General features: G+C 35.7%; 1 protein-coding gene across 2 annotated transcripts in view; it reads left to right on the plus strand.

Moving 5' to 3' along the window:
* The window catches only part of LOC139134785 (potassium voltage-gated channel protein Shal-like), a 108,546-nt gene that overhangs the window by 45,707 nt on the left and 35,900 nt on the right, over nt 1-26,939 (plus strand). For both annotated transcript variants that reach the window (XM_070701843.1, XM_070701842.1), the window contains exon 2: nt 4,707-4,869. In XM_070701843.1, the coding sequence (XP_070557944.1) occupies nt 4,707-4,869 (163 nt within the window). The remainder of the gene's footprint in view (nt 1-4,706; nt 4,870-26,939) is intronic.

A 26,939-nucleotide genomic window follows, 5' to 3' on the forward strand; every position in this document is an offset into this window, starting at 1 on the left:
GTTTGTCAGGATATCTTCACTTCCAGGCCTTTTATCGGAAATCTGAGACACGTTCTTTCAGATGTATTTATTCACTGTCCAGAGGTGAAAAATCAGGGTAATCTGACCAGGCGCCGCCGACCTCATACTTATTTGAATAATGTACACACTGCCAAAAACGGAACTGAGAAAATCGACGATTTGTGTAAACGACCTATGCGTCACACATTGTGACCAAGAAGTCTGACTCGCGCACTATTTTCTGCGAATTTTCTTACACCAGGACTAAGTTGAAATATTTAGAGTCAGTTTTGGGAATTTTGAATATGTTCAGGATTGCAGATCATGTGAAAATAGAAAGAAATTATACATTGAACTGGCAAATGCTTAGTGCCAGCAGTTGGTGGTATTTACACAACAAACACAGAGGGGTACTCAGCGATTTAATTCATTTTTGGAACGTTTAACTAGCATATTAACTGTATACTGTTGTCTCAACGGTTACAATCTGGTTACCAGAATTCACAGTCAAGACGAAGACGTCGAAACTTGTGTAAAAAAGTCTATCTGATCGAGACCTGTGTGCTGTCGTCGCGCGATCGCGTCGGCATTCACTTGTTCTTGACTCAAGTTGTCTACTTCCTGTCTCGCGATCGGCAATTTATACATGTTCTTTGTGAAAAATGATTGTCAAGTTCATGTTAGCGCCGACACTGTGCGAACGGGACGTCACTTGCTAGTTTTCCTACCTCAAGATGAGACGAACACATGTAACTCTTGACAGCATAAAATGTCTGTTGTATTTTCTTAGCTTGTCGCCCTTCGTTACGACGGGAGAGATTGACTCGTGTTATTTTTTCAAACTTTATCTATATGTGTTTCTTGTACCGATTTTATCAAACTAATAATAATCACGCCGTAGCGTAGAACAGTGCAGGCTGTCATCGACAGCGTGTTCCGAGAGACAGAGTATCGACTAGTCTACAGTGGAGTCACTCGACTTGCGCAATACCAGCGCACACATAATTATTTCGGAGATTTTTACTTTTAGTCAAACTTTTGATGACTGACCTCATATAGCAAAAATTGCTAGTTTCAGCACTTCTAGAAGTTGAGCCGGGTTTGTTTTACGTTCAGTGTTGAGGTCCAGCTAGCAGCTGTGGAGTCTGCGGGTAATTGATAAGTTTAGACAACACGCACACAAGAATCATTTGTGAACCCTCGCAATTCACGTTTGACGTAATTTAATTTTTGGGTTATATTTAAAGAAAGAAAAGGCATGAAATAAAAAAAAATATTTGCATTTCGTTTCGAAAAATTAGCAGATCGGTGAACTTGCTCTTGTGAATCTGCATTATGTGTGTATGAACTCCTGCACTCGCTTGGGAAACTCCTTGATATAAATGTCGCGTGGTGTCGGGTACGGTGTTGTTCAAGGTTTCTCAGCAGACACGAAAAGGCTGCACGATAGAAAGATGAAACTTCGAGTTTAAAAATATAAAAGAACACGATACTAACACCAAGCATGTACAGCAAGAGTGATAAAATTATCGCAACTAACAGAAGTTTCATCTCGCTCAGGCTAATTTTTGGACTCGGGTATGTAATCAGCATAGCCTAATATGTTCGAAAAGCAGCGTGTCAAATACTTTCATAGTTGTTGAACTGAGCACGTCTCCGTTATCGTCTGCGTCCTCGGCCAAATCTGACTCTTCACTGGGAGTATGAGCCAAAATCGGACTGTTTTACATTTCAATCGACCTTTGCGCACGTTGCCGTCTTTTTCAGGTCCACTTTTGTGGACCTCGCTTGCTTTTTTGACGGTACGGAGCGCGAGCGCCGGCTTTGGTCTGCTCAACGTGTTTGCCGTACCGATACATGCGGAGTTCAAAACGCTGAGCATAACGTTGAAGCCAGCGCATGCGCACTATACCGCCAAGCCTATACATAATCTCTCCGTGTTTATCAAAGATATCGTGGTCGGTAATCTGCGACCGTAAAGACAAAAGGAAGATAATGGCACGCGGTGTAACTAATAGTTTACCATTTTAGTAATATTTTCAGGAATTTCCCGGTAAAATATGACCCAACACTTCTCGTTAAAAGAAAGGCCACGAAATTTGAAATTAAAAAAAATATTGCTAAAAGTGACCTTTGAACCTTAGTTGCATCGTTAAATTGTAAATCCTTTTTGTAAGTTGCGTTCTTTTGACAAATCTGTAGGAAAACGTTTTTGTTTGTTTGTTATATAGTCTCATAAAAGTGAAAATCTCATATTTGGAAGCGTATACGCAGTATAATACTTTCTGAAGTGCCAAAACATCATTTACCGTACTGTTCATTGACATATAATTTCAAGAAATTGGTATGCGAGAACATGTATTATTAGTTGTATAGTTCAGCTTATCCTAATTTATGTTCTTTCATACCAGTGAATACAATTTGATTTTAAGTAGTGGCAAAATGGTTTTCTTTATCTACGTTCCTCATAGACTTTATAGTTAAGTTTTCAGCCTAGAATCTAATAACTGAGTTTTTCCCCCACATGAAGATTTGATACAATTTGTGCTGATTAACTCAAGCAACTTGGATGAGACTGTTCCAAGAAGCAGATTTTCAATGGGAGAGATCTTTGCCATGATTCACTGGAGTCAACACAACATTGATTTATTATCATATGTTGCATTCTAACCACATAAGAGGCATTCCAGATGGACAAAAATTTGTTGGAACATAGTGGAAGTCGCTTTGTATTTTTTTTGAATTAGCAAGCAGGAATGGTTTCTGAAGTTTATGAATAAGTAATCGTTGGTAAAATTGATCATATCCTTGTTGGAGTGTCCACTGTACTGTTTAATCTGTGTGTTTTGCTGTAAGCTTTCCTGTCGCACTGGCTGACTTCCAGCTGGTTATTGTTGCAATATCCTGGTGTTCGTGCTGGAGTTTCCTCTCCTCTCACTTTTACAGTGATTATTTTCTTTAATATTCCTCGGCTACCTGAAACTCTCAGAAGATAGATGCAATATTAATTAACCAATCATCTCTTCCATCGATGAAGGATGCAGTTGTCATGGCAACTAGATTTTATCTGCGTTCTCTTTTGTCTCTGGCCTCTGGTCATGATATATTCTGATGGCTGAATTTCATAGTTTAGAGATATATTACCTTGGAGTGTACCATGTTAGACAAATTTAGATCTGACAGGCATTATGTGTTCAATTTGTCAACTTTTTTTATCCAGCTCTTTTATCAGGACAAAATGAAGACTGTGAAATATTGTATCGTATGAAATGCTCTTTTAATGAATGCAATATCAAGTTTCTGGCTCAGTGATGGGGAATGATTAAAAGCGTTTGTGTTCAGTATTGAACTTTGTAGAATTTGTACCAGGAATAAATTAAGACACATTTAGCATTTCAGTGAAAAGCTGAGAAATTATATGAGTGTTGGAATATGGAGTTGACAATAAAATATTCTTTTCAGAGATCCGCAGTTGATTCTTAGTTGATGAAAATGCAGCTATTATGTTTCCTTTTTGCTTTGATTTGGTGCCGGGCTGTTTGTTTTTCAAATGTCAGTTATGTTTAGGATAAGTTTTGAAACCACTTACAATATAATAGCTTCTACACGTACCAACTGTCCCCGTACGTTTGTTAACATGAACACACACGTGTCTCAGTAATGTATCTCACAGTAGGTGTTGAGTGAAAGCATCTCTGACATGAATTTTACAAGTTTTGATTTTCAAACGGCACATAGTTCCATCGGCTTTCTCTGTACCATTGTGAATTATTCAGCTCCTACCTTTACAGGAATTCATAGTCTATAGAAAAATAGAGGACAGATCGTACCATTTGCAGTAGTCTTTATTGTTTTTGAAGTGCAGATCTGTAACAAGAATGTAACTTCGAGACAATCAAGTCAGTGTTTCCTATGAGAAAAAAATTATTATGACACTTTCAGTTGAAAGGTGTTGTGTACTCTGAGTTAGTAGGCGTGAATGCAAGTATAAACTATAATTTTACATACAGTAGATGGCACCGATGAATTTGAAACCTTTCTTTGGTGGATTTAGATTCAACCCAGCATAGGCTATACCTATACTTGTTTGTATAAAATGGACAATAGAAACCAATATCGTACCATTCTTCTCCCATTTGAAGATTTCTTTTCGACTACACATCCTGTGCACCTGTTGAAATCAAAAGGTTTGAGAGCTCAAAGGCCCAGACGTTGGGGAAATGTTGATGGCTTGACTTGCATTGCGGCGTGGTTTTATAAACTGTACAATAAAGCCATGCTGATATCAAGGTGAATGACACTGCTGTGATCTTGATGTCAGGTTCCAGTAATTTCAGAAAATCCCCCCATACTTCTGTAAAGTACAATTCACAAAGTATTATTTATATCTATTGAGAAATATGAACAAGATGTCTCATTCTATTGTGTTTATACAAGAATTAACTATCAAAGGGTTTAGCAATCTTCCCATACTCTCCGTTATGAAGACATCTGTAGACTAATGGAAAATATATTGTTCATGGTTCCAAGAATCAAAGTTACAGAGACATATTAACGCTGAATAATTAACATCATTGCGTGATCAGCTCCGTTGTAGTCGGATCGAAACGTGGCAACTGTTTCAAAAAGACCGTTCCAAAGTGACTATATTTCACTATCTGTAGACTACTTTATTTATCTAATTATAATTTTTTCTATCTCCAAAGGTATGGTGACCTGGTGCCAACGACGATAATGGGCAAAATTATAGGAGGATTATGTTCACTTAGTGGAGTACTTGTGATAGCCTTACCAGTTCCTGTCATTGTATCAAACTTCAGTCGAATTTACCAACAAAATCAGAGAGCAGACAAGCGGAAAGCTCAAAAGGTAAGTGGCTTTTGCAGAATAATTGGCGATACTTATCTTTTACTGTGTGTTCGCCCGCATACACGATATAAGGTATGGACAGAATTGGACGTTGCTCCGGTGATTTGTCAAAGTAGGTAATGATCTGATAAGAAAAGATGGTCACTTGATAGGTTATGGAATTCCCAAAATCTACTAGCAAGGAGTATTCTGGCTTGAAATTGTTTTGATGAAGCAGGAAAAATTACCAGTTGTATGCTGCAGAGACTTTGATATCGTTTGCAATGATGGGTCCCTAGGGTTCAGTCAGAAAGTTGATCAGCTGATAAATGTAAAATCATACAAATAAGTCAGAAATAGTAAAAGTATAAGTTACTGTGTTCTGTAGGTTACTGGACATGAATTAATGTTCTGCAAAATGTTTGTTTTTACTGGTTTGGTACATGCGAGTACCTTTTGTTGTCAGGGTATTAAACTGAAGGGTGTCCATTTCAGTTGTTCACTTGACAAATTGACAGACTCTTTACTGTATTTTGCCAGGAGTTTTGCCATTGAAACATTCTAATTTATGAAGTTATATATATATATATATATATATATATATATATATATATATATATATATATATATATATATATATATATATATATATATATATATATATATATATATATATATATATATATATCTCTCTTTTCTCTAAAATGTTCCCCTTTTTTGCAACCTAATTTTGAATACCCTGGTGTGTGTTTGTGACAGTGCGTTGTGTGTATAATGTATGTATATTGTGTGTATATTTATGCATGCGTATTATGTAGGTATGTAAGTATGTATATAGGTATGTAGATGTGTATCTGCATGTACATACACACGTATGTACACTCTTTCACATTGGCAATAAAGCGAGATGAATAAAGCATGCTTAGTTGCAAATGGGAAAGTGTGTACATACTGTATGGTATGATGGACATCAATAAATGTGTGTTAATTTCTGTGCCATTCTTTTCTGCCACGGCATAGTTTTGATAACTGATATCTAGATATAGGACCTTTACTAGTTTGTAGAAACATTGGTGAAGGGTTGATGTTCATTTTGTTCCAGTACCAGTCAGCAGTTCTGGATTTTTGGTGGCGAGTTTACTATCAATATTACCATATTGCGGAGGTTGTAAAAATGTTTGATATTAGAATTCAGAACCTTCAGAGGAAGTAACAATCTTTCAAAGGGTGCAAATGTGAAGCTTAAAACTTTACCTCTGTTCATTTCCCTCTTAAATAAATGTACCATATGTGTAAATACAGCTGTGAAAATATTTAAAAATGCCATGGCACTGAGTAATGACACATAATTCTTAGAATGTTACTTTTCATTTGTATTGTTAAGGATAAAAAATTCTCAATATTAATGGACATTACACAAACAGAGTATAATCATTTAAAAAACATCCTGTTATGAATGTAAGTTTCTCGACTACTGGTGAATACAGTCTGACAGTAACTGAAAATGATCAGTGAGTGAGTCTTATCAGGAATGTTGTATGGGCATCTTTCTTTTCAGTAAACTTTGTCGTCTAACATCAACTAAGATTGCTCACAGCATGTTAGACATATATGGTAATGTATTACATTCATGAATACCGTGAGAAGGCACATCTCTGACAGAGGATGTCACCATTGTATTTGTCACAACTACAGTTTTGATAAATGACGTCATAAAAATGATTAATGAAGATTTTACATGATTCATCAGAGCCATCTATCATGATAGTTTTCAAAATTTTTAAATACCTGAATGGACACTTCCATTTTTGATGCGGCAGAAATGGTGCTATTCTTTTGGGAAAAAAATTTGATTTGGGATTAAAATCCTGTCACAGCACAAATACTGTTTCTTCTACTTTCTTTTTTGAAATTCCAATGGACAGGTTTCCAATTATTTCATGCGTGAAGTAATTCACCTGACAGGTTGATGTGCTTCTGATTGAATGGTGGTGAAGCCAAATGATGGCTGCTAGTGTCAAGATTCAGAAATGATGAAATGATGAGGCTGAGATTTGATTGCAAAGTTTTCCTGTCAATTCTTTTGTACATCTTGTAAAGTTTAAATCCATCGGTCATGTAATTATCAGTTCCTGACTCTTGTTAATAGACACTGAGAATCTGCAGCAGGAAGCAGACTGACTCAGGCTTTCATTAAATCTTCACATCAGAAGCAAAGCAGTATTTTAAAGCTTGTGAAAAATTGCATCCAAGAATAGATGAAGTGTGCAATGAAATGAAATGTCTATCATTTGGTTTTTATGGCCATCAGTCATTACCCATAAAATTAACATACATGATGAGATAGATGACATTTAGAAATGTCATGGACTAGGTCATGGTGAAAAGTTCAGGTTTATTAAATCCTAATGCTGTGTAGCAATTGACAGATGTGTTCACACTAGTTTCTGTAACAATTAATTCATCACAGAGGTGCAGGGTTGGACTTGCTGCATCCGGTATTTTCATCTCTTGTAGTGCACTGGGCAAGATTTACAGTATAAAAAGCCATTTTATCAGTTTTTGCCATTGAACAGCTCCTAGATGTCAGAATTTCCAATCCAGAATTTATCATTCCACATTTCGAGTTGTAAATATGAATTTTTTTTAGTCTGGTATACATCGTCATAAGGTTTACTGTTGTTTTCTCTAATTCTTTCAATGACTTTGATGAAGAAGGATTCATTTTACATAGTGACATATCAATTTGTAACATATCACATACTATTAAAGTTGAATGTTGCTAATATACACAAATCACATTTCTACTATATTTTAATCTCACTATCATAAACATTGCATCAAAATTTCCCTTTGAGCTTTAGTTTAATTTTCATCTTGAGAAGCGGGCACTAGGGCTTTAGGGACTGGTCAGTTTCTTCGGCCTGGGGGGGGGGCCCGGTGGATTATTTTTTGCCGACGTCAAAAAGCGGCTGACCCCCCCTATTCCAAATTTTGAAAACAGGGTGACCCCCCCATTCCAAATTTCTAAAACAGGGTGACACCCCCCCCCCCCCCCCCCGGGCGCGACAAAGGTAAAACAAAAGATGGACATAAATTATATATATATATATATATATATATATATATATATATATATATATATATATATATATATATATATATATATATATATATATATAATATATATATATATATATAATATATATATATATATATATATATATATATTTATATATATTATATTTTAATTTTACATATATTTATATTTTAAATAGTCATTCTATGTTTTAGTGAAATTGTTGACATGTCAGTTGTAAGATAGGAATTTCAGTGTCAATCTTAAAGTTTAAATACAGTACATTTTGAATGAGCTGTATTTTGAATGAGCTGTGAATGTATTTCACTCTTTCTCTGCTTAACCAGATGTCCTGAACTGTTGTACAGAAATGGATGTCAATCATTAATATCAAAGAGGAAAAAGCAGTGAATCAAAACTTTGATGGGTGTTAAGACTTGCCAACCATCCAATTAAATCTACCTGAGGAGCCATTAGAGAGCTTTTTTAGCCAAATCTGATGTGTACAGTGTCTGAGAGGACCTTTTCTTGTGTAACATTGAAACCATAAAAGCACAGCTAATAATGACAAAAACTGCCTTTTTTAACTGTTATTTTGTTCATAAAAAAGCATCTTTCTACAGAAAACCTATGAAACAAGGAAAATAATTGCATCAATGAGAAGGAAAGATATCTTGTCATTTTTCTATCTCTAAAATAAGTCACTGTATCAAATATATATTGTGAAATATTTGTGCATGTTGCTTTCTCATACTGATTCTCACAGAGAGAACAGAAAAGTATCAGGAATTTGTCATCCTTTTCATATGAAATGCAGATTTCATAATGGTACACTTTCACTTAGCAAACATCAAGATATCTCTGAAAGCATGGCGCCCGAAGGGCGCACCAAAAAATATAAAACATCCTGATATCTCTGATATATATGCCTTGTATATTAAAGTCATGCACCTGAAGGGCATGCTGAAAAATGTCTGATATATTAAAGTAATGAGCTTGAAGAGCACGCTGAAAAATATTGAACATACAGATATCTCTGATGTATGTATGCTTGATATGTTAAAGTTGGGCGCGCCGAAAAATACAACTGAATGATGAAATTTGTGGCTGACACTAGCATTTTAGGCAATGATGAGCCTGTGTCAAAATTCAAAAACACACTGACCCCCCCTATTGGGCATTTCAAAAACATGGTGACCCCCCTATCACCAAAGTCAAAAACAGGGTGACCCCCCCCCCCATGAATCCACCCCGCCCCCCCCCCCCAGGCTGAAGAAACTGACCAGTCCCTTAAGAGTATTCACCTTGACATTATCGCCGGTCTTGCAAATTTTAGTACATTGAACAGAGTCTAAAGAAGTACTAATTGAAGAATATATCTTTTTCTCATGTATTCATTATCAATAACAAGTAGGTTCTTGCCCCTTCCAAAATAAAAAAAACCCTGACATTACAAAATAAAATGTCAATAGCATTTATTTTTTATTGGCTTCATGCTGTGGTTTAATGTCTAATTTTTCATTGTCAGTTAAGGTTGCTTGTGCCTAAAATTGAAAGACTTAAATTTTTGCTCAAATTTTCCTCAATGAAACATAATATTAAACCAAACCCTTTCAAAATCAAGAATGAAAATTCAAAATGGCCGCCATCTGTGTGTTAACGCTATGGAAAAAATAACATTTTCGATTTTCACAAAACTAAGCTGATGAAAACTTTATTTAATCCATGAGCTTCAAAATGAACCTCTACAAGTGGTAGACCAAAATAATATTGGAAAAGTTTGAGGGCACAGTTTGAATATCTGTCCCCAAAGTACATTTACAGTCTTGATTCATTTGTACCAGAGCATGATGCAAGTCAGTTGTGGATTATTAGAATGATTAGCAACCTGTGTGGAATCAAAGAGTCCCTGAAGCAAATAAATCTTTCAGAAATCTTAACCATGTGTAGTCTGTCACTTAATATGCATTAGTGATTCTGTAAATTTTTTATGCGAAGGTTTCCTAAAATGACAGCCCGAGATAAGTAATCAATATTTGTTTTTATTACATTGGTCACTTTCTGGTTGCCTCTTATCATAGCTTTCATCCTTGAATGTGGATCATCGTGTACATATATGAAAATAAATACATGGTCTAACTCAAGAATTTTATTGACTATTTGGAAAGCCACACTTAAAATGATCTATGTGCAGCACTGGTTATAGTAGTCTGCAGAATATACTGCATTGTGTTTTTTAGTTTCTTGCATTGTGTTTTCTTTATGAAAAGATGTCACTGATACTACTTAGTCTACGAAGTACAGACTAAAGTAATAAACATGTAGAAAAATCAGGATTCCGTGTTTAACATCTCGATCATTCCATTTCAAAGAATTCCTGGGCAATTTTGTTCATTTTAATAGTGAAAATAAATAATAAATGTATATTAGATCTGTTCCATTAAGGTGCAAAATACAAAGCAATACCATCTATGTAGACAACAATGCAGTAATTCTATGGCATTGCATTGGTACGCTTCATTGATGAGATCAAATTTACCACTGAGCAAATTAAACCTCAAGATTTGCCCTGAGTCAGCGGGGATGGAGTCCTGATTTTCTATTCCAAGGACTACATGAAAGAGAGTCCTTGATCCCAACGCTTTGTGTCAATGCCAGTTAATTGCACCGAGGCTTAAAACCTATTGATCGTGCTGCTAAAAGACTGAACATTGTAATGTCAAGTCCATTACTATATTACATTTGAATGGCCGTACACTATTCAAGCCTAATACTGCAGAATCAATGTGAAAAAGAATTGTTGCCAACCCAACATTCCGTTGCCAACCTTCACAATAATTAAGAATGGTTGATATTTAATGTAGACTATCCTATAGAAATAAAAACAGTAATTTTTTTATAGTTGAGATTTATACAGTGAATTTTACATCATAAAACATCAGCTGATATATCAAACACATACATTCTAACTACTGTGATTATTGTCTTGGTGGCAAGATGGGATGTTCAGAAAATTAATCTGTTCTATTTATGCATGCATCCAGTAGATTCAAATATGATTCAACCAATGAGATAGTGTGTTCTGTACCAGAATGCAGCTCATGAAAATGAATCCCGGACAAACATTAAGATTGTTGTAGGAGAAGAGACTCTATTGCGGCTTTTTCTCTCCCTCTTCTTCTGCTGCAATGGAAGTGAAGAAGTCTTGAGTGAGGGAATGAGGCATACAGAAGTGATGTTCTGTATATAGTTTCCATAGGGAATCTCATACTGATGATTGATTTCCAGGTCAAATTCTGCAGTAAGTTCATTGAAGTGGTATGCTTATGCGGGTCCTATGCAAGCTTGAAAAGTTGTTGATGGGGACATTGACTATGTGTTCTTATGGGGAAAGTTATCATTCTGTCAGTGGACTCTTGAAGGGGGCCTTGACGTTCAGGTACCACTCCAGGCTGAGGATGTCTTAGAGAGGGGTGGGGTGGCATATTATGGTATTCTGTCAGTAAGAATGGTGAGGTGGGATCCCGCTGGGATATTGAGGTTCTATTGGAGTGAACTGAGAGTGGTCTGGCAGAATATCAGGGTGTTCTGTCAAGGGACTTCAGAGGGATGGGGTATCTGGGTATTATGTAAATGGGTTGTAAAAACTTGTATAAGAAGGGAAGTGATGTGTATTATGATATAATATTGCAGAACAGTGACCCCATGTCATAATACATAATATATATATATATATATTATATATATATATATATATATATATATATATATATATATATATATATATATATATATATATATATATATATATATATATACGAAAAGATCTGTAGAACGGCAGGTTGTTCTAAGATTGACCTTACTTCCAATCCCATCAATAAATTTTGATGAGCAACGTTTCGATGTGGCTAGCACACCTTCATCAGGCATATATATATATATATATATATATATATATATATATATATATATATATATATATATATATATATATATATATATATATATATATATATATATATATATATATATTGTGTCTATCTGTGTCTGTCTGTGTCTGAAGAATAAGGATAATGCTAAATCCCTGCAGCTATACTTTGTCTATACAGTACAGATCTGAAGTTCTTAATGATAATAATAATAATTTATTTATAAAGCGACAAACTCCACAGAAAAAAGTGATCACAGCCGCTGAAAGATACATTACAATAAGAAAATGGATAACTAATAAAAAAAATAATTGATCGAGAAAGTTTAAGACAAGCAAAATCATAAAAAGTCTAATCAATAGAGAAAGCCAACTTAAAAAGGTGTGTCTTAAGCATACGTTTAATTAAAAGTATTAAAATTATTACAAGAACGAATATTCACTGGAAGCTCGTTCCTTAAAAATGGGGCTTCCAAAGAAAAGAATAAATTAGAAAGAGAGTTCTTGGTAGTATGACAAGCAATGCATCATTGCTAGAACATCAGACATTGGTGTTTGGTTTGGCAGGTCATGAGTTTTTCTTGGAAAATTCTAAAGAAATGAACCTTGATACTAGTAGTGGCAATTGCATCCAACATTGACATATTGTGATCTTTACTCTGACATATCTGAAAGATGGAATTATTTTTAGAGTGAGAACTGAGGCTCTCTACCAGTACCTCATACCAAGCAGCATCTAAAAAAGATCAAAATGAAACACAAAAATCATTTCCAAGAAATAATGGCAATGATTACCACTGCCATTTTGTGATTTTACTGATTATTGAAGGATACATATTATAGTTGCAAATCATTCTCGGAATCAGAAACGTGACTCATACCGGTATTTTTCTTCATTGTGAGAAAGATGTTATATTTTCATGGAAGAAAAGATATAATGCATATGTAACTTCCATTAAAAGCAGATATACACCAATCAGAAGATATTCTGTCAGTTCCGCAGTTCAGCCAGGCCTGAGCTAGAATAGTCTTGAACAGTTGATCCATCCTCATGAGTAATGACTAGACATTGCAAAAGATAGGGCTTGTGGGCAGAGGGCATATCAGAACTATCCTCTATTTAATGGAAATGTCTTGATTTTATCGCGTATCCTGGCAGTTGAGATTTCCCATAAAGAGATCTGCTTGTTTGTGAGCATCTGTTCAAATTCCTCTGTTGCATGCTAGGAAAGCTAGAACCTTTGTACGTGTCAGTCAGCTGTCTGTATTCAGGCTGTGTATTCATGGAGTGTGATGCGACCCAAACTGATTCAGTTCAATCTGGCTAAATTTTGTTTTTGCCGGAAAAATCTGCTAGACTACCTTGAAGTGAGGGGTATTGATGCGGTGTATTACCTTAGTAATTGATCTTAGTGCGGTCACAATTGACTCTCACATCGCCAAGTGGTTGAGTGGATTATGTCCTTGTTACCTTGATTACATGGAAGCACTGATAATTTCAAGATGTGATTTCCAAGGCCGTTTCACAGGTCTTGACAGATCCTGGATAAACACATCAGCACTCAGTAGGGGAGAAAAGAGCAGTAAAAGGACTTGTCTAACCTTTGATTTCAGTATTCATGCAATCTAAATGTACCATTTCTTGACCTAATAAAGAGCGACCTTGCCAAAATATAAAGGTCATGGGAAGCCAATTAGTGTATTAACTTTGTTAGTCGGTGACCATGCCCTTACAAATAGAATTACTTTGATTTGGTGCCTTTTGAAATTCATATAGTATATGACCCATACAGTCCACTCACGCCATCATTTAAGATTCATGTTTTTTGTAAACAAGTCGAAATATTGAAATCTCTTTGATATTTTATTATTTTCTCAATGCAATCTACCTAGAATCGAGTCAAGTTACACAAAGAGCAAGAGAATCATTTTTGTCGAGAGTTGTTTCTTAAGATTTAGTCCCACTTTGCCGCATTTGGTGTGATTAGAAACTGTAGGATCAATGCATGACAGTTTTCTAATTTCTAATGTTTTCTAATTTGTAAATGTTTCTAACTTTAATCCGCGGAAAGCACCAGCCAATGTGCCAACTTTTCTAACACTTTAATTCAATAGTTTGTTCAGTCCATACTGTTCTGGCAGACTAGTATAGCTTTGCACTCTTTGTAAATATATCTCTTGTAAGGGAGGCCTTAAAGACTCAGATGAACCAATGAATACATATACACTACAACTACTATTGCTACGGCTGCAAGTACTGATAGTTTTATTTAATATCAGCCTTTTAGTATATTTTTGAAAAGATAATATATCCCAGTTTTCTACCCTAGGGATTGGATCTTTGGAAATAAATGTATAAAATTTTTACAAATGTATGATATTCACACTCATTTGTGAAATGCATTACCTACCTATATCCCCATGATATCTATTGATCAATAAATTTGCAAAATTAATAGAATTTTGACTGCGTCATACAGGCATTGGGCAGACTGATGAAATTGAGAAATCAATATGACGCGGAAGATTAGATGATAGTGTTTGCCAGTGAGCTGTAAAGATTTTAAATGGTCTCAATTTGCCAGTTTCATGGCCTGCAATAATCATAACTCTGCTTCAAAATCAATTGTTTTTGATTTTCACATCGTAGACCTTCATTCCTCTTGTGTCAAGACATTGGCAAAAACTGTGAATAAAAACTCAAAAATTTTAATTATATTACTGATGATCAATAGCATTCAAAATGCAAAAGAAAATCAGGCATACGCCTTTGTGTGGCAGTTAGGACTCTGTACCATCTCAACCTTAACCCTGCCAGGCCTGTAACTTCCCTGTTTGCAATTAGTCAGTAATAGAAAGTGAGCAAAAACCCTACATAATTTTCACGTTCTTGGCATGTTATGTCACAACAGCTTAAAAGTCTGTGAAAGTCATGTTTACAGTATCTGTTTTTTTCAATTCAGTAAAAATCAGTTTTTACAGTTTGTGTTTTTAAAGGCCCTTCAAATGTTCATGTCTTTGTTATTATGCAATATATGGTACATGTTGTGCCTCACTGGTTTCAACCAACTTGACCTGATGGTGAAATATGAACTTGGCAAGAACAGGGTTAACGCAATGCTCAGTGTGTATTTGCAGTGTGATGACATATACCAGAAGTAGACTTGACAAAGTGTGTCTCTAACTTGTTTGAAGTTACTTGGATTGGAGGACACACATCTTGTCTGGATGATGTTCTCGATTACTGTAATGTTTTGGACTTGTAAACTTCACTTGAATTTGAACTGTGAGTTACTTCTTTTGTAATGAAACACTGGATTGGAGATTTTGACAAAAAAATCCAGGCAATACCTTCAGAGTTCATCAATGCAGGGAATTTTAAAATGTTGAAATAAATCAATCAATCAATCAATCAATCAATCAATCAATCAATCAATCAATCAATCAATCAGTCAGTCAAACAATCAGACAATCAATCAGACAATCAAGTGTGAAACCCAAGGAAAATTAGTGTTTGGTGGTGCTGTACAAATGTAAGAAAAGACGACAAACAATGAAGTAAACAAATGTAAGTCTGTGTCCAAGTAAATCTAAAAGCTAGTTTAAAATTTCAAAAAATCCAATATAACATAATCAAAACAATAATAACCATTAACCAAAGGCAGCAGTAAAAATATGGTAAAAAAAACAGCTGACAAACTCCAGGCACAAAATGTTGATAAAATCAGGATGTTCAAATAAAGGAGTGAGAAAAAAGGCTGAATTCCATCCATTTTGTGTTTGCTGTTTTTTGGCAAATGTTTGGTGTTACTATGACAACAGAATTGTTTGGCAAAGAACAGGGTTGGATTTCCTTCATACCATGGTGGATTTATAAATATGTCAATCACCTTCCATTGAAATATTTGCAATACTGATACTGAATTCACAACCCAATCTCTATAGAGAAATCTTGTGTACCACTCATCCTCATCTTTGTTCATCAAAGAATATTTGACAAATCTGTAATATAGGATTTATAAAGAGTAGAAGGTTATTCATGATGTTGCTTCATTGTCAAGCTATTTTACAAAAAGACAGCATATTAAAAATTGATCGTCTGTGTATGTGATGTACCTTCAGCTGCAATTCTTAAAGAAAACATTGTGGAACTTATTATCAGAAGACTGGTACTTAATGTTTGCTGTCATTTAGCAGGTCACTATTTAATGTCCAGAAAAAAGTTAATTTTCTGTGCCGACTGGAATTGATAATACGATAAAGCAGAGCTGGATGCTATAGTTGATGTTGTCAAACAGTTATTGATTCTTGTGGAAGTGATCATTGAGACAGGCAAGCTACCCGGTACTGTTTACTAGTGTGACTTATCTTGCTAGGTCTGCTAGTATGACTCACAGTGTATCATACAGTCCAATAGTCAAACTTGAATTTTCTCCACGTGCCTGTTGTCAGGTTTTATAATTTGATTTCACAAGTTATATGTGTATGTGTAAAGATGATAACTAAATTACAGCTGTGAAGTTCAAACAATACTTTTAAAACAATTAGCGTTCAATCAGTGCCAATCATAGATGTTTACGTTTTACCTAGACTGAAAGATCCATCGCTCAAGGATGCTCCCTACTCTCCTCGTAAGAGGGGGGAGCATAGAGCACCTCACGTGACGGATCTTCCAGTCTAACATTTTTCTTGCACATGACCTTTCCATCTTTTCCCCAGTTTGACAGTCGTTAGGATATATCACGGATTATGGATGTGTTGGGAATAATATCAAAAACAAAGCAGCCCTCCATGTCAGCACTAAGTACTCTGATTGAGACACATGTACAATACATGATACCCATAGCCAGGGCACAATAGCCTGTGATGAGTACGTGGGTTCATAACACTGTGGTTGGGGGTTGGTTCCTGCCAGAATTAAACCTCTTCACATTCACACTAACATTTTTACTTGTCATGCTCTTTTATCTTTGCTCGTGGCCCCATCAGGGAAGAAAAGTCACCGTTGCCTTTTTTTGTTGCCACTCTCAATGGTGCTTTCTGCCTAATTGAGGTTTCAGCACACGCTGCCAGGCAATCTTGAAACTGGTCGTATCTAAAAATAGATGAAAAAGTCGAGTAACTCTGAAAAGTCTTCAGTCTTCTCAAGCTCTCTCAGGTTGGCAGAGTAGTGTATAGAGATTGTGTTTGAGCAGCTAGTGCGTCTGTGGATTAATCAAAAAAGAAAATCTGAGTATAAAATGGAAGATAACTATCGGAGAAAATATTTCACGTACAAGTATTCTGGAAATATTTATGTGCAGGACGGTCTGTCCTTCACCTGTGTTGTAAATTCAGTGATGTAATTACTAAGTTGCTGGCATTCAAGTGTGTTGTGCCGACAGAGGAGAGTGAACAGTGGAACTGACTAATCAGATTGATGAAAATTGTGCCTAAAAGCAAATCCCTGTAGTTGGATTTTGTTGATAGCTCACACGTCTTGTTTTGGGGATGCAATTGGAGACTTTCATTTATTACCGGTGACCTCTGAGTGACACCATTAGGATGTTTCTCCCGACTTGAAGTGCAAGCTCAGCCGTTGTCCTCTTGAGGTAAAGCAAATTTTAAAATAGTTTTTTTTAACAAGGTTGATAAAAAACAGATTAATAAAAAAGAGGCAGTTTTTTATAACAGTAACGGTGATTTTCAGAATACAGGTACATCAGCAAATTTCAAATGAAGAACAAGCTATTTCAATATGGAACATTCATTTTTTTCAGCTATGACAAACAGTGTGTTTTCATATCATATTTTATCACATGTGTACACCTAACAAAAGGAAATGAGTATTATTTTGATACGTACATCAATGAAATAAATAATAAAATCAGTTAATGAAGACCATTGAAAAAAATGAAATCATCGATAATAATAGACATGTATAATCTAGTGCTTGACCTTAGTCCCTCACACCCAGCAGTGGGTGGAGGAGGGACTGTGGCTTGTATAATGATACAAATTGTTAGCATTTTTGATTTCTAAAGTGTCAGCTACACAGACCATGCTGTTATTAGTTTCTTCTTCAAATGTTGATCAAACAGTCCCAATCATCTCTACATTCTTCGGTAGGATAAATTGACTTGAGCAGTACGAGAGAGAAATTTATGAATGTTGTCCTTTGCATGGTTGAAATAGTTACAAAACATACCCAGTAATGGTTTCACAAGAAATGGTATAAGAAATTTATTTGAGAAATATATGAAAAATTTTTTTTAGGGATGAAATTCTTTTTCAGTTGTTAATTTCAATCATGTGAACTTTGCAAAATTGATTTAATTAGTAATATTTGTTATGATGAAAATGTGAATGTTTACTAAGAGCCTAGGCAGTCCTAGGAAAACAGCTGTGAATCATGGGAGATTGGATACATCCCTGTCATCATGCTGAAGTCTAAAAAGGATGGGTTGACGCTTTGACCCGAGAGTCGACTTTATTTGGATTAGGCTGTGCATATCTGACAGTCACATCTCCAGGATTTGCATTTTCATCTTGCAAATTGCACCTGCCAACAGCAGTCAATGATTGAATTCCAAGTGAAAATTTCAATCATGGGGGAGGCAGCTTCACTGCATGGTCATAGTCACGTAGTCCTTCCATGCAAAACCCGAGCAATAATACACGGCTATTTATAGATCTGTATCTGTCCATAAGAAAGCCTTCAGGCTATTGCACAGTCTTCCGCTGTCTGTACTGGGTGTCTGTGTAACATCATTCATATAAATGTATATTTCTGTATGAATTTGTTTGTTTTGTGCAATATCGTATGTCATATGCATGTGTATAATGATTGTAATGTTTGCATGCGTGTGTGTTTACCTGTTCCATCAGTGTGGGGCACTGCATGGATTCATTCGCCATATTTACATCCAGGGCGAAGATTTGCAGGTCGCTAAGGATGGCTTGACAAGCTCCAAATTTATTAGCAGTACAAGGCTTGCATGCACATTAAAGACAAACAACATCTGTGGTTGACTGTTACTCAAATTAAAAAAAAGAAAGGTTGTATAAAAAAAAACTGTAACTGATACTGGACAGCTGGGCTTAATTACAAATATGCAGGCCAATCTATCTATAGTGTCCAAATACCCTCATTAATTCATGACATAGCCATTCTATATTTATTGCAACGATTTCATGAACACTTTATTTTCATTTTGGTATTTTCTCCATAACAAGATCGCAATACAATATATTTGTAGGCGTAGCTTAAAGAATGGGTTTATTCATTTGCAATTATAATGCTATAGATAGTTTTAGTGATTTATTTATTTTCATTGACATGTTATTATTGCTTTTTCTTTACCTAATTTTTCAAATTGCTAAATTTATGAAAATATTATTTCTTGATGAATACTTTATGTTGACACTAATAGTGGAGCATACTAATAGTCTGTATATAATATTGCTGTGGGCCATACATAGGTACATTATACACCTTCATTTACCTGGGAAAATGAACTTTGTGTTTTTATAGTGTTACCTCTGTCATGGTCCTGTAAAACCAAACAAAACAAGGGAAAACAAGACATTTTTTTGAATAGCCTACACGTATGTTCCCTGACAGTATTTTGAAAGTGTTTCCTCCGTATATTGCTTTCATATTTAACAGTCAAGTGGCTTTTTTCTGCACATGCAGATGAGAATTATTTTTGCATAACACATAATAAGGCAAGCATTGCATAATAATGTGGGGGTACAGAGGGAGTTCCACAGTTAAAGCTAGTGAGGAAACTCAGGGTATTGTTTGCTGGGATTTGAAGTGTGTAGAATGAAATAACAGAGTACGATAGGCGTAATAACAATTTTCAAAATGAAATGTTGATGGAATTACAGCCATCGTCAAGGAATCATTCTCATCTCAAGTGGTCATAGTTCCTAACTGCCAAGTTGATTTTGTTTGTAAAATGAGCTGATTATGCCCAGTGATGGAGTCACAAGTCAGAGTTCCAACTATCTCCCATTTGATTTTGAAATACACCTAGTATCTATCAATTTGAAGCATATCAATATGACTAAATACCAATTCATACAATGAAACTGTCATTGCAGATGGTTGATTTCAACTTTTACATGATATATCTTCTGTTGTATTTTTAGAAACATGTCCACTGCAGGAAACAGGTGTTCTGAAAAATTTCACTTTGGCCATGTGAGGATTTCATTATTTAAAATGTGTTCAGATATTTATAATCAGTTTTCTCCCGAAGGAGTGCAGTTTGCAAGGAACAGATTGAATTTAGTGCAAATGTGCTCAATTTTTATAAACTTGCAGATCAAAATATTGTGCAGTAGTTTACATTTGAATTGATATGTCATCTGTTTAATGGACATCGATAGTCAGAGTCTGGATGTATGCAAAGAAGCATTCTGTACAAACAGCGCTGACTATGAAGATTGAAAGCTGCTTCTGATGTGAAATTTATAAAATTGTTTTAAACTCTGTCAGTCCATAACAGACTATTTAGGAATCTGCACATTTTCTCGTCTTATGTTATAGCCTCACCGAACACCTTTGCTATCAGTCTGACATAGGAGTTGCTTGACCCAATCATGAGATATTCATGCAAGGTCACAGTTCACACAAAAGGTCACTATCGCGAGTGTGCAGTATGGTTCAAGTAGATCTGATGATGAGTGCATGCACTGTTGAATTGTGGGTCAGCACAACTGTTCTTCAAAATTTTCAGCAACAACTCAGTGGAGTTAATCTCTGCATGTATGAACTCGATTGCACACGGTAGTTCAGACTGAGTGTTTTTGCTGTAAGTTTTGGCAATATATTAAAATAGCACAGCAACCTAGGTAACATTTCTATTGTACCCTGAGACAAGGGTACTCCATGAGAGTTGATGATGTACTCTGGAACAATGACTGGGGAACTTTGGTAAAATTTACCAGAGTATCGGCGCTAACAAAAACACTATAGTTTCACTTCAAATTTAAGGTCTGTTGTCTTGCCAGCTCCAGTGAAAATATGAAGTGATTCAGAGACTTGCTTGTGGTGCTTTATGGTATTGCTGTGATCTATCTCTCTATTACTTCTCTCTCTGAATCCCTGTAGGCGTAAAATTGTCTGTAAAAGTCAGTTCAGCAATAAACATAGAAATGTAAGCTTCAGTCCACTCTAGTCTATCAAATGCAGTGAATTTCCAAGTAACAGAGAAAGCAACAAAAAATCATATGTTTTTGTGAAGAAACAAAGATTGAAACATGAAACCATAATTCATCAACAAATTATGAACACACTGATCCTCAACTACCATGCTCCTCAGAAAGTGATCAAAGCTTCATTCTTTTTCTCATTAAATACTTGAGTAACCTCAGGTGGCAAAGTGAGACCTTTGTGACCTAAATGGATGCCAGCTCAGAATTTTCAGTTTCTTTTCTTGCTCACCTGAGTTTATATTGTTGCAAGCTTGGAAGGACACCACTCCTGATTCATATGACAGTTTTATTTATGATTTGCAGATTTATTATAATGCAAGCAGTATATACATTAACTCTAGTCCCAGCTAAGACTACCAGTATGACAGTAAATCTACTCATCAGTTCAGTCAGACACAGACAGTGCTGCTTTGCAATAATTCCAATTTTATTTTGAATGTGATGTGTAAAGGCTGCAATGGGCATTACAATAAGTTATAAATAAGGCTGGTTCCAATGGCCAATCACATTTCTCCGCAGGTGACATGCATGTGTACCTGGGTATAGTGCTAAACGGAAATGCATTTGTACATTGAATTGAGTCATTAGAAAGGTTTTTACAGAACTCAGAGAAGCCATTGACCTTGTATCAGTGTGAGAATTTCTTGATTAGCTCGAAGCAGTGAAGGAACATCCTGGCCTCTGATATATGTGAATTGTTGAATTTGGTGTCATCACTTGTGCACTGCATGCGTGTATATGCAAGCTCACTCAGTTAACAGCTGACTGGCAATCCCGTCATCTAAGCACAATTCTAGCACAGTGGGTAGTCATGGCCTTGGGGATGGGGTCAATTGTATTAGCAAATGCCAAGGACAGCGATTAGGTGATTGTCAAGAAGGTTGACTTAAACTCCTGCTGTGAAAGACATTGATGTTTGATGCTGGAAGCATATCAGATCATACAATGCTGTAATGCTTTCAATATGCAGTGGATATTTATACGCCTTCTCATGGCAGTATTGTCACAGATTTTAAACCATAGAATACTGAGTTATCGAGAGAGAATGCTCTCTTATGATATTTTATGCACCAGTTGCAATTCAAGAATACTGACACAGTCCACCGCTGTGATGTTATTATAGGATATCACTAAATAGTCATTGCTACTTGTTTGTGCATGCATGCATACATCCCTGTACCAGTGATTCTCAACTGATGGAAAGTAGAAAACTGGCAATACAACAAGTACAGTACTGTTTTCAAATACATCCATGGTTCATCTGAGAGCAGTACATGGCGAAGTTGAAATACTTTTTAGTGCATATGGTGTTTTATTTGCAACCTTGCTATCTCTTGAATACCTAGTTGCCAGTTTTTATAATTCTTTATAATGTAATATTCGTTTATTTTTTTTGTACAGACAGACCAAAACATTCATATGGCATTTCAAAACTCAACCGTTGAATGCCAGCAGATTGTAGATACGACTCCAAATACTTTAAAAATTTTGAATATTTGTAGCATGAGAAACATGACACTTCCACATTGTTCACATTGTGATTGTGAAAAATAGGGAGCAATATACAAAGTAGTGAGAGGCTTTACAACAAAGCGGAAATCACAGTTCAGTCAACAAAACCATGTATAACTTTTCCGACATGAAGCAAAACCAAAATGAATATGATATGAGCTCTTTCCCCGCAATTTGCACATCATTTTCAAATTGAAGTCTAAAATCAAACAGTTTACGAGCAAACTCAAACATTTGGACAGAAATTAAAGATATTAATATTCTATACCTGAATGTGTTCTAAACTTTATTAATATTAGCTAATTGCTTAGCAGCAGCTGCAGTTTGTAAAATCAACATCATTACATCCTTATTATCTTGTTGTAGGATGAATAGATACATACACATGCGAGATTAAGTCAAGTGTAATGATAAAATACCTTTTGGCAACAGAGCCATTTTAATCTAAACGTACTGCTGTCGGCATCCTTAAACAGAAAGACATGTGCAAGTACAAAGCTGAGAGATTTATAAGATGTGTGTGCTGTCGTGTGTGTGGATGTCGTTTACCTGAAAACATGTGCTGAGCTGATTAGAGCTGACGTGATACTGATAATCCACAAATTGTGCGAAGTAGGATTCAACCTGCAAATTGGAACGTGACTGGTAAAAACCGTGTTTCTGTTTTGGGACTTTTAGATCTCAGATAGTGGTACAGATAGGATATGTTGACTGTGAGAAGCCTCAGAGATGTGTACTATCTGGTGGTTACAGTTCAGTAACACAGAAAGCATATTGGTATAAAAATCCATAGGTGTAGGCAACGCTGTTATTATCGTTTCATCCAGGTTTTGTCACTCATCACCAAACCCTTTCTTTCTTCATCTGTTGTTGCTATGGCAGCGCTGTTATATGATATCTTACTGTTGAGTTGAAAAACTGTGAAATTAGCTTACGGTACATTGGTGTGTATCGTAAATTGGAATATTAAGAGTGACATGTGTCTTCCAAACCAATGAACATGGTTGGTGCTTCAACTTGTTTGTGTGAGTGCTGCATATATGGAAAGTTGACCTCAACTATTGTTAAATACAAAACACCAGAGGAAATACTACATCTACCATTGTGCTTCGTGCGTACTACTCTCTGACTCATCTTTAATCATTTTCCGCATAAGCCATGAATTACAGGTAAAACGCAAACAGAGTATTCCATATAGGGAGGTTACCATTACAGGTAATTATGCAAATATATGCAAATGAGAATATCTTAACGGGCAGTGGTGTTGGATGAGTTGAATGTGATCGGGAAGTGTACACTGCATTCTATGGAAAACCCGCAAAATCAAAACGATAAGTTATTGACGAAGGCTTCTCAAAAGCTTTTGTTTGTTGTAGCAATGGCGCAGTGTGTATAAAATTGTACACTCAGGGGCCACCATTGGATGTGAAATTTTGCCTTTAGGTTACCATGGAGTCACCAAGCAACACAGCTCTATAATACATCAGGATGACGGTATCTATACTGATGTTATCACGTAAAAACAGTCTCTTTATCATCGAAAATCATCAATAGTATTTTACAGATGAAAACTTAATAAGTTTCCAGTTCAGAATTGCCATACAGGCTGTTTGTCCCTGACTCAATTGGATACTAGAATAAGTGGAGATTATATTTCATTCTAAAAGTACCATGCACTCTGATTAAACTGGATTGTATTTCAGTTGTAAAATATTGAATTGTGGAAAATGCTATTTGATCGCACACAAACAATCACACCTATTTCTGACACCACCGAATTAGGTCATAAATGAAGTTATATTGTTTTATATATAAAATTGCCAGGGGAAATATCTGATTCCAAGAAAGAAATCAAATTTGTCACCTGCAGAAAACGTGTAAAATTTATTACCCCATTAAATGTGTCTCTTCTGTCATCTGAGGAAGTTTTTCATTGCATTTGTTGAAATAATCTCTTTATTCTGCACACAAAAACAGTGATAGGCAAATGTAAAGGAACACCAGCTGTAGCTTTTCTGATTTTTTTCTCTATTTTTGTTGTTAACTCCAATAGCAGTTCCTTGTTCTACTCTCCAAAAGCCTGTGGAGATACAGTGCATAGTACTCAGTGTGTCAACTCAGCCAGTGTATACTCAGATCCAGGGGCTCAGATGGCATTGTTATTGTTGACAAGTGAATTCTTGTCCTGACTAGAATTCAAATGTAAACAATAACAGTAGATTTTACATGTATAGATGCTCTGTTGACAAATAGTGGATGTTTCAACAGGCTTTAGGATGTAGAACAAGAATTTACAATGGACAAAACAAACAAACAACAAAAAGTGGCAAAAGTACTAGCTACAGGCCTTTTTTAATGTGTATATTTACTAGCTATGAATATACGATAACATCGTACATTTTCTGTACAACTACAGAAGGGTCCATCAAAAGAAATGTTTTTAATTCCTTCATTTAGATATTACTGGTAGATAGTCCTATGATGTGAGATCTTGTGTGTGGATTCAAAAAAATGATTGGTAAAACTGAACTCTGAGTTAGGTTACCAGAAAGTCTGTATTTTTCTGCATGCAAGTAGCTCCTTCAGAACTATATTACTAGTGAACATATCAATTAAGATCCATGTCTTGCACCGTTGCTTATAATAATATTGAGTCTGACACACTGATGCAAATTACCTTCCTAGGGTACTAAAATCACACAAATATTAATAATCATCAACCTTTTAGAATGAGTGAAATAATACATCATGTATTACACTGTGCAGTGCATATTAGAGGACACTATAAGTATCAAGGGAGGAAAGGATTTATAGTGCCACTTTTCAGATACCCTTTACAGAAGGAAGTACCGGGCATGAAAATATTACTTTTAAATGGCATATGATTGCATGAGATGTGAATTTCACCTCAGATTGACACCACACCCTGAAACTACAGGCTTCTGAAATAGTTGTAATCTGGATCTACCTCCAGATTATTGATTCAATAAGTCCCTAGCCTTGAAGTCAATGCACAGACCATGGATTGCCGTAATTGATGTGAATAGAAATGGCTTTTGGTGATTTAATGTCATTGTGTGATTACATATAGCCAATGGCTCCATCACAGTCATGGCTCCCTCCCAGAGGGCTTAAACAATGGCTTTTAAAAAAGGCTATGCTTTTTAAGTGTGCCACAATTAGGATATTGATTTAATAAATCCGGTTCAGCGTTAAATTCCATAATTGATATAGACAGATTTTGCTTGTTAATGTAGCATGAGTGGGAGCAATATGTGTTGTTGGTCATTGTGATCAGACCCAAGTTGCCTTGACAAGTTTGAAATTGTGCATTATTTTCATCGCAGTACCCTGATAGTGATTTTATGATGTACTGTATTGGCTGATGTGTTTATACAAAGGTAAAGGACAGCATTAGTCATAATAGAGCAATCCTTATCAACTTTGAACTTGAAGATATTTCTGAGAAAAGCAGAAGTTAAATAAAATTCTTTTTCTTTTCTCAAGAACAAGACTGAATGCTAGTGGAAGATCTCTGTTCAGTGACCAATATTGTGTGAGGCAATATGACATCAAATCGATTCCAGCAATCATTATCATTCAAGGCAATAAATTACCAGGTCCAATAAACAGTAAAAACAAACACACAAAGAAACATAAGATCACTGACAAATCGGTAGTACAATCTTGAACCACTATATAAGTGGTGGTACCAGGTGTCCGGAATGGGTTCTGATAGAGGGCGCTGTTTCAATTTGCAGAGTACAAAATAGCTTGGTACTTTCTGAGTGAAAGGAAAGACATGCATTCAGCTGAACATTAAGATGAACTGCATTTCAGTGGATTTTTCCGATTGTTGACGTTGGAAAGGGATAAAAATAAGCGTCCAATGATACTAAATATTTTCTTGTGAAAGGAGGAATGGTAACAGTACTTGAGAACGGTCATTCTTTTTTTTTTGGATTGGATCGTCTGGTGGACTCTTTTGGTACAAATTGATAAATCAAATCTATGTGATGTCTCCTTGAGGTAAAAGAGCTGTCTGGAAACCAAACGGCCCACCCAGAACATGTAAAAGCCAAAGACTGCGGCCATAGATGAGGTGAAATCAGCCCCCATTAGGATAATATCAATTTTACAACTATGCCCTGATAGGCAGTTTGTAAGGTGCGTGCCGGAATGGCCATTTTGGAGGGAATAATCTGGTAAAATTTAAGAATGGGAGATAGCAGATTAGCTTGAAGCCAACACCCTAGCTGATAAACCTGTGATATAACAATAAGCAGATAAGGTCGCAGAAGATGAAATCATTGAAATGTCAGAGACTCGGCAGGAACTAAAACTGTAACGATAATCTCTTATCTCTGT

This window comes from Ptychodera flava, chromosome 6 (assembly GCF_041260155.1).
Source record: "Ptychodera flava strain L36383 chromosome 6, AS_Pfla_20210202, whole genome shotgun sequence".
NCBI lineage: Eukaryota > Metazoa > Hemichordata > Enteropneusta > Ptychoderidae > Ptychodera > Ptychodera flava.